Source organism: Rhinopithecus bieti, unplaced genomic scaffold (assembly GCF_001698545.2).
Source record: "Rhinopithecus bieti isolate Rb0 unplaced genomic scaffold, ASM169854v2 scaffold_17772, whole genome shotgun sequence".
Lineage (NCBI taxonomy): Eukaryota > Metazoa > Chordata > Mammalia > Primates > Cercopithecidae > Rhinopithecus > Rhinopithecus bieti.
The window spans coordinates 153,685-163,777 of NW_016808887.1; the positions used below are offsets into that span (position 1 = coordinate 153,685).

The window sequence follows — 10,093 nt, forward strand, 5'->3', positions numbered from 1 at the left end:
TTTTTTTTGAGATGGAGTCTCGCTCTGTCGCCCAGGCTGGAGTGCAGTGGCCGGATTTCAGCTCACTGCAAGCTCCGCCTCCCAGGTTCCCGCCATTCTCCTGCCTCAGCCTCCCTAGTAGCTGGGACTACAGGCGCCCGCCACCTCGCCTGGCTAGTTTTTTTTTGTATTTTTTAGTAGAGATGGGGTTTCACTGTGTTAGCCAGGATGGTCTCGATCTCCTGACCTTGTGATCCGCCCGTCTCGGTCTCCCTAAGTGCTGGGATTCCAGGCTTGAGCCACCGCACCCGGCCTCAACACATATTAAATCCAATTCTTTGTACAATAACATGCTATATGGGTTTGCACCCTAGGAGCAATAGGCTACACCATATAGCCTAGGTTTGTAGCAGGCTATACCATCTAGGTTTGTTTAAGTACACTGTATGATGTTCACACAACAATGGATACATTGCTTAGAACATATCCTCATCATTAAGCAACTCATGACTGTACTCAGTAAATATAAGGTAGTATTATTATTAGATTATGGTATGTGTTCCCTACAAATATCTAATTATTTGACTAGGTCATCTATGAGCTGTCATGGTCAGCTAAAATGATCCTTGAACAGGGTTTGATATAATTCTGAAGGAAGCATTAGTTTTGCATGGTAAAACCTATATACTGTTTGTAGGAAACAGACAATAAGAATTCTTATACCACAGGCCTAAGACAAATCATCATGCACCCCCAAATTGTTGGTTTCTGGACAAAATATACTAATGAAGTTGTCATATTGAAAGACATAGCTTATTCATCAAGCAATAGCATTTAAAGTAGGGAAATCTGTAGATCTATGGTAAAAGAACAAGGTTAAGTATTAAGTTTTTTTTTTTTTTTTTTCAAAAAATAAAACCAGTAAAGGAAAACACCTCAACTGATTACCACCTTTTCTAAGCTCTTTACTAAATATTGTTTTGGAAATGTCTGGCTCCTACAGTACGCTCCTCTTCAGTGTTATCTCTGCAGATGCAAAAACTTCCTATTGTAGGTATAATATAAAATGATGTTATTACCTTTGGTGTTATTTGGTTTGTGGTTATGTTTGCCCTCAATAAGGCTGAAAGTCTCATTAGTTGTAAAGTTCCATATATTATTAGAGGGCTTCATGACCAAGTTGGGTTGTATATCATCTAGACAAATGTTAAGTGCTAATCCAACAGTTATATAAAGTTTTCTCAACCTCAGCAGTAGTGATATTTTAGGCCAGATCACACTTTGTTGTGAGGAGTGGGGGCAGGGAATGCTTCTCCTGTGCATTGTAGGATATTTGGTAGTGTCTGTGGCCTCTGCCCACTAGACAGGATGCGTGGAGACACTTTTGGTTGTCCCAGCATGGATGGGGTGAATCTTGGCTTCTAGTGAGTACAGGTCACCAGATCAGGTGATGGATGCTGCTAAATGCTTTACAATACACAGGATAACCTCTACAACAAAGAATTATGTCTGCCGTGCTGCATTGAGACCTCCTTCTCTAGAGAGGGCCAGAAGTTTGACTACTTTTGCTGATTAAGACTCTGAAAAAGGATTATATTCCACACTAAAGTATGAACAGTTTTTGCAAAACTAACCTGGTAATGTTTCTTTTCAATTTTAAGATATGATTTATCAAAACCGTGTTGGATCAATATTCTTATGAAAGTGTCACAAAGATTGACTCTGGGCATAGATATTTTCCAAACCGTAGAAGCATACTTACCAGGGAATTGTAAAAGATTTGCTGGATTATTGGATAGTTGTGTGAGAAGGAGAAATAAACAATATTTCATGATTATTTAATCAACTAACAAAATATGTTCAGGGTTTTCAGCATATATGTTCAGGCTTATTTAGTATATAGCACTATAAAATTTAAATGTAATCCTTGTACAAGGTCTGAGGATGCTTCAACTAATTTATCTGAAGCTACAATTGCTCTGGATTTAAGAAACAGACTATAAACACGTGATGGAGCTTTGATGAGCACTGGGCAGTTAGGTAAATATTCCTATAATACGACTCGAGCTTTAATGAACACATAGACACTAATATTTATGATAATCTGGAAAACACAGTAAAGATGATTATTGAAGGTTGCGTTGGGGTCCTGAAGGCATCTTTTACCTCTCAGTTCACTGAAAGATATTCTGAAATGTTTGAAAAAGTAAAATCATGTATGGAACTTAGTATTGCATAAAATTAGGAACCAATTGTGTATTTAACCATTTAATCTTGGACATCCTTAAATTTATATATGTCTTTCAGAAATTTCTTTTGGATAATTATGAATAGTCAACAATCTTTTGACTATTTCAGACAAAGTTCTTCCTTTGGCTGACAAATTATGGCTAGGTGATAAAATAGGATAGTGAAGCTTTTCCTTAAAAATTTTATACTCCCTTTTAGCCAATGCAATAGATAAATATATAGAGATAACTTGAAAACTCCAAATAAGTACAGATAGAAGATCGCCTACTTTGGATGAAGGTAGATCTGGAAGGAATCTTTATATTTTGAGATGCTGATTTAAACTATGAGAAAAGTAAGGTGGATACTCAGAAAAGCCTTAATGTATTATTGTCAAGTATATTACAAACTTGCTCAGTTGAAGGCAATTAAATATTGGCTATCTTCTGTGACACAAAAGAATGCTGAACACAAGACTATCAAAATAATAAATTTAGCTTCAGGCAAGACTGAAAAAAGTGTATAGTGTTTTTTTTTTTTTTTGTTTTGTTTTGTTTTGTTTTCAATGTTTATTTTAGCTTTGGGGGAGTACATGTAAAGATTTGTCACTGAGGCTTGCTGTACGAATGATCCCATCACTTAGATAGTGAGCATAGTCCTGATAGGTAGCCTTCCAACACTCTCCCTCTTTTTATCCTCCTCCCTCAAGCAGTCCCCAGAATCTACTGTTCCTGTCTTTGTGTCCAAGTGAATTCTGTGTTTACCACAAGTGAGAACATGTAGTATTTGGTTTTCTGTTCCTGCATTAGTTTGCTTAGGATAATGGCCTCCAGCTGCATCCATGTTGCTGCAAATAACATGATTTCATTCTTTTTATGGCTGCATAGTATTCCATGGTGTATATGTACTACATTTTCTTTATTCAGCCTACTGTTGATGGGCTTCTTGGTTGAGTCCATGTCTTTGCTATTGTGAGTAGTGTTGTGATGAAGATAAACATGCATGTGTCTTTTTGGTAAAGTCATTTATTTTTCTTTGGGTATATACTGGTACCAGGATTGCTGGGTTGAATGGTAGTTCTGTTTTAAGTTCTTTGAGAAATCTCCACACTGCTTTTTATAGTGGCTGAACTAATTTACATTCCCCCCAATAGTGTATAAGTGTTCCCTTTTCTCTACAACCAATATCTGTTGTTTTTGGAACTTTTAATTAATGGTGATGTTGAGCATTTTAAAGTATATTTATTGCCCCCATGTTTTTCTTCTTTTGTGGAGTGTGTTCATATCCTTTGCCCATTTTTTTAAACAGAGTTATCTGTTTTCTGTTTGTCGAATTGCTTATAGATTCTGGATATTAGACCTTTGTCAGATGTATAGTTTATGAATATTTTCTCCTATTCTGTAGGTTTTCTGTTTACCGTCTTGATAGTTTCTTTTGCTGTGTAGCAGCCCTTTATTTTAATTAGGTTTCATTATCAGTTTTTGTTTTAGTTATAAATTCTTCTTCAAGGCTGATGTCTGGAATGGTATTTTCTAGATTTTCTTCTAGAGTTTTCATGTTTTAGGTCTTATATTTGTTTTAATCAATATTGAGTTAATTTTGTATTTAGTGAAAGGAAGGGGTCCAGTTTCAGTCTTCTGAATACATCTGTTGTTTCACAGTAGCAGAATCTATTATATAAATAACAGTGTACTATATACAAAAAATAACTTTACTGACAGTATATCTTTAAAGATCAGTTCATTTAGGAAGTCAAGGGAAAGATAAGGCATTGACAAATGCTGCAGCATCATTTGATAAGTGTTGGGCCATTGTACCATTGCTTTTTGGTCATATGGACCATTGCCTATTTCAAAAACGTTTCTTAAAATATGGCAATCAATATAGCCTTAATATCCTTAATTCTTAGAGAATGAAAGTTTTTTGATCGATTTTCCATGTTGGGCATCAGTTGTCATCAAAGGAGATCTACTACGTTGCTGTTCCTAGCTTGCTAGTTTTCTGAGTCCCTTTGAAAATGTTCAGCTGTGTTTTGGAGTCTCCCAGATTTGCAGATTCTCATTCCAATTTATTTTTTTCTTACAATGTCTCCTATTTTGGATTTTATACAAAAAAAGAGGATAGGGCTTCTTTCATTTTAGGTTTCTACTCAACAGCATTCAATAATTTCTCTTCCTCTGAGGAGCTAATAGATGAATCGCTATAGGTCTACTCCCTTAGACGGTAAGTGGATAATAAAATAATACAACTAAAATTCTAGAGCAAACTTTTATGTCTCCTTGTGGCTTTGGAATATGCTTTATGTGGTTCTTAGCTCAGGTCTAGGCCATAATTTAAATTAAATTTGCAAAGATTACTATCTATACTAACAGTATTAAATAGGTATTAAATCATTAAATTAGTAGTTTTCTTGGGAGAGACCTTGAGGAAAAAGCAATTTGAATAGGAATTTGGGGAAGCGAGGTGAGGGAACAGGACAGTAGGTGATAATGTCAAAATAGGATAATTAATGTTAGAAGCACAAGGAGATAAATTTCAGATTGATTTACTTTCGTTGGCTTTTTCCAAAAAATCTTTAAGAGATGCAATTTTTGTATCAGAATATTGTTCTGAAGACCCTGAACTTTTGTTCTAAAGTCTGATCCTTTCATATTTGGTACTTCTGTTCTCAAGCTCTTTTAGCTACATCATCTTTGGCATGTCAAAAGTTCTCTATGATGGCAATTGCTATTTTAAATCATCTTTGGTGAAGTTTTGGTGGTTATCGAGGTAAACTAAAAATGGGGATTACAGTGAAAATCTATTTAGCAGTAATTCTGTCAGGTGTGTTTTAGATACAGAGAGACCAATTTTAAGACAGTCATTTCAAACAGGATCTGTAAGTTTTGTGAAACGGTACCTCTGTCTTTTGATTATTTTTCTCAACACTGTATAGTTAATAGCCCAAAAACAATTAGCTTTAGACTGTCCAAACATGATAGGGAGGTTTTCTATGTTAAAGTGATATTGATTTTAAAGACAAAGACTCTCTTCCTGAGGGTATTTTAGAGCTCAGGGTAACCATTGTTGCTTCAGTGAAAAAACAGCCTAATGGGACCCTCTTATATATTTTTCTTTAAGGCTGGGCTAGACAATGTCTTATAGAATCTGTATACTGCCTGAGTTATTTGAAGGTTGTTTTAAAACAATACAGGATCAAATGTCATAAACAACAGAAAGAACAAATGATTCCATAACTTGATTAATAAAAGAAAAAATATCAGCATATAAAGTTCACCCACCTCCTTGCTTTTGTTTTCTAGTTCAGCATTTTTTTATTTTTTTGAGATGGTGTCTCATTCTGTTGCCCAGGCTGGAGTGCAGTGGCTGGAGTGCAATGGTGCCATCTCGGCTCACTGCAACCTCCGCCTCCCAGGTTCAAGTGATTCTCCTGCCTCAGCCTCCCAAGTACCTGGGATTACAGGCATCTGCCACCACACCCAGTAATTTTTGTATTTTTAATGGAGATGGAGTTTTGCCATGTTGGTCAGGCTGGTCTCAAACTCCTGACCTCAGGTGATCCACCCGCCTCGGCCTCCCAAAGTGCTGGGATTACAGGCGTGAGCCACCACGCCTGGGCTAGTTCAGCATTTTGGATTCCCACTAGCGTTGGGGCTTGACCACATAAGGCTCAGGGAATACGCAGTACTGTTGTGGAGTATGAAAGTTCTAATAAAATCAACAAGAGTCTTGAAGGTATTTTCAATAGAAGACCTCTAGGCAATCATAATTCTCTCTAATTTGAAAAACAAAAAGCTGAAACGATTTCGAGTTCTTGCTCTAGTTTATCTACAAGGCTGCATGCCTAACAGAAGGCCTACATCTTTTCTTATAACTTTGACATGAAGTAACTTTGAAAGCATATTCAATTAATGTAAAACGTCAGTATAATAATAAAATACTTTTAATGAGAGGGGCATCAGAGTCTGACAACTTCACTTCACTTTACTAAGGAAATGAGGCCCAGAGAGGTCACACAAGTTTCCCTCTATCACACTGCCTAGTGGAGAGACAGACCTGAACACTGACTTTGGGTTCTGTTCAGTGATCTCCTCATTTGTGCCATTGCACCCTCCTGGCTGGACTGGCTATTAAAAAACTGCCTAGAACTTATATAACATTTCACCCTACTCTGGCATGATTAAAAGCTATAGGTGACTGGGCCCAAGAGCCACTGATGATATTAAACTTCAAAAATTCATTGACGGCATGAAAGATTGTATGAGATTCAATTAATTTCAGCTCTCCTGAGTAAATGCTAATTGTGAAAATTGCATAATTTTATTTTATTTGCTTACTAATGTGCTACTCAGTCTTATCACTTCAGCCTGGGCAATCCAAGCATAGGTCCACACCGGTTGCAACTTCTTTCTATTTTATACTAGAAAATATATTTATGAGACCCTCTGCCCCCAGCTAGGGCCTGCTTTATTATATTTTGATGCTTCTTGTTCAATTAGACATTTTGGTAATAGGTGTGGTCTGGAAATATTTTTATGTGGAATATAGTTTTATGGATCTATCTTATCTCACCTTTGTCTTCTCCCTGCCCCAGATATTTAACTGCAGAAGACTAAAATGATGCATTCTTTTATCTGTATTTCCTCTACTTCTCAATTCTGATGCCCCAAAGGGACCAAATTTAGAAGTAGCAGCTTGTAGTAGTAGTCAGTGTAACCAAGTGCAAGACACTGGTTTTCCTAACCAAATAAGCAGAAACACAGATACCTGCGAGCCTTCATCATAGGCCTGCTCTGGGATTCAGACGGGGTGGGAAAGCACTGTAGTTCTACAACACAAGGAATTAACAACTAAGGTGAACAATTACATAAGCATCCACAAAATAGAGGCGTTTTGTCCAAAGTTTTTTGCATGCAGCTGCATAAGAAAAGAAAGAAAAAGAAGAAAAGAAAAGCAAAAATAAACCTCCAAACGAGTCGTTGACTTTTACTTGGGCCATACCAGGCAAAAAACCCCACAACACAACATAACAAAAAAACCAGCCACACATTCTTTTTTATAGAATCTCCTCCAAGAACATTTCCACAGCAGGTTACTACAGTCCCTAATGTGATCAGCCCTTGACATAGTCTCTCCCACTATTGACTGTGCACCTTGAGGTTCCAGGAGGCACAGCGACTTCAGATGTCACAAGGGTTTGTCCTAAAATCTCCCAAACTAAACTCCAGTCACTGCCTTTCTTAAACTGTGCTTTTAGGTGTTGTGGAGACCTCAGTTCAAAGCCCATGAAATGGAGGCAGGAATAGGAAAGCTGCTGAAGAAAATGCCTGAATCTCCCAGGGCTTTGGAGAATTAGGTGGTAGGACTGCCCTGCACAGGTATCATCATCCTAGGGGGAAAAGAAATTCCTGGCCAGCAGTGGGTCACCCAGAGCAACAGGGCCTTGAGAGTCAAAAAACAACAACAACAACAACAACAACAACAAAAACGCAGAAATTCCTGCCATCCTGACCCTCAAAAATGGAACTGAAAAGAGACACCAGAGAGATGTTGGGTTGTTAAGGGTTACATGGGAATATCCCATGTTTTGCTGCTTTTTCTCCTGGGCAAGGTGGGCTGCCAGGGCCACTCTGGGTTGGGTCCGTGGACTTCAGGAGGTTGCAGAGAAAGCTTCCTGAGCCTCGTCAGGGAACCACTGGCTAATTGCAAAGGCTGTACTTGTTGCTCAGTAAAGCAGGGTTATGGAATAATGACCCGTCCCTGTCCCTGTCTAGAGTTTTAGTGTTTTGTTCATTGTAGATTTTTCTTGCACTAATTTTGATTTTTTTATACTATTGCATTCAGATGTTATTTATTTTGTATTCTTAGGTTTATACCTTAAATTTGGAGCCATCTGAATTGTGGCTCTCTATATAATTTAGAGGAACTGGGAAGTTTAAATTAGATTTAATCAAAGAAGTATTTTGTCTGGAGCAAAGCACACAAACCCGATTACTTATTGGGTGAGTTCAAGAGTAGGCTTTTTCAAAAAAGAATTGCTGATGTTGGTGGATTCCACTCACAAATCTGTCCTGGCCTGTTCTGTAGCACCTTGTACATGTCTGGATTGTGCTCCTTAACAGAGTGAAATTTACAGATCATGTTCTCTAAGTATGAAAGTCTGTGAAATTATTGAAGAGAGCTCTCTTGTCAATTAAATAGTGGTAACAACAAATGATCTATATTTTGATTACATATGACTAACATGATCAATGGAAGCTACCTCTAAACTACTAAGTAAAAGTAATAGGACAGTTATAGATGTTTGAATTTTTCATAATTTTAAAATTAGACATAACTAAATATATAAAGGACTGAAGTAGATGAACATTGATATTCTTTCTAATTTTAAAATTCAATTTTTATTTAGTGATTATTAGGAACTAATAATCTAACAATGGATGCTGACTTTAGTGTGGAGCAAGGAGAGTTAAATGAAGTGTTCATTGTGTTTGTCGTCATTATTGCACTACAGATACTATTTTTCTACTGTTTCATTTGGAATAAGAGTAAACAGCATTTTCACATGGGGTAGAGAAGTAAGGCAGGAAGTAAATAATTTATAGGAAATAGGGTGACAGTTGCTTATTTGTCTAACAATACAGAACCATTCGAATAGTGTTGTTTGTTTTCTGTTTGCTGCAGAAGAAAGTCTTCTAGGCTTATAAAAAGGAGTTTGTTTTTTAATCCTAGCTCTGCCCCCAGAAACTTTTAGTCCTGGGTAATGATAAACTTTCTTATGGATCACATTATAATTTCCAGACTGAGTCTATCATTTCTTTAACATAATTTAAATTCTGTATTGTAATTTACTTAAGTTTTTGTTGTTGTTCATAGGTTCAAGAGGTGCTCCAATTTTCTGTTATGATGAAATTAATACCAGAGGAGACAAGTTTGGAAACTGTGGCACTGAATATTGTTTGTTTCAGTATGTATTTAGAAAATTATAAATCTGTTTGGAATGTAGGTTAGAGATTGCTAAAATCCTAGGAAATATATTCTATGCAGTCAAATCGAATGTTGGGGGTCAGGTTTTCTTCATTACATAATCTGAGCTGGACAATATTATCCACTGCCTACAAGAACATGTGTTCGGTGCCTATAATGTTAAAACAACAATGACCATAAAAATGGCCTCTGTTTATTGTTGTGATGAGTTAGACATTGTTATGCAGCTTGTATATATTATATATTTATAATATAAGTTATAAATATACAACTTACATACATCAAATGTGCATAATAATTACTTATTTACTATTGAAAAAACTGGAGACCAGAGATCATTTTCTCAAATTTCAGCGGTTATTGTGGAACAGATCACAGCTGTCATAGTGTAAAAACCATCAGTTTTTCACTTGCCAGTTTGCCTTATGAAACAAAAAAGAATCATAACATAAGTCATTGTGCAACAAAAAAGTACTGAGAGAAAATTGTTGAAATTTGGATTTAAATTAGTAAATCACTTTTTAAAAATTTCACTATATCAGCATCCTATGTTATCTCAATAAACAATAAGGTAATTTTTTTCTTCCTTGTGCTTCTAGACATATTCTATGTGGAAAATTAGTCTGTACATGGGAACACAAAGACTTAATATCACGTCCAAATTTATCTGTGATTTATGCACATGTACGAGACCAAACATGTGTGTCTACATATCTACCCAGGAGGAAGCCACCTCCAGTACAGGCATCTGTTTCAAGCACATCATATTATTCAGTTGATGACAGAGATGAAACATTTGTACAAGATGGTTCCGTGTGTGGTCCTGATATGGTAATTAGAAATACAAAAATTAAAGTGTTTTAAAATTATTTTATTTTATTTATTTATTTATTTATCA

General features: G+C 36.3%; 1 protein-coding gene across 1 annotated transcript in view; it reads left to right on the plus strand.

Moving 5' to 3' along the window:
• The window catches only part of LOC108539174 (disintegrin and metalloproteinase domain-containing protein 5-like), a 136,637-nt gene that overhangs the window by 98,289 nt on the left and 28,255 nt on the right, over nucleotides 1-10,093 (plus strand). The window contains 2 exon segments of the mRNA XM_017887681.1: nucleotides 9,085-9,175; nucleotides 9,795-10,026. Coding sequence (XP_017743170.1) covers nucleotides 9,085-9,175; nucleotides 9,795-10,026 — 323 coding nt within the window.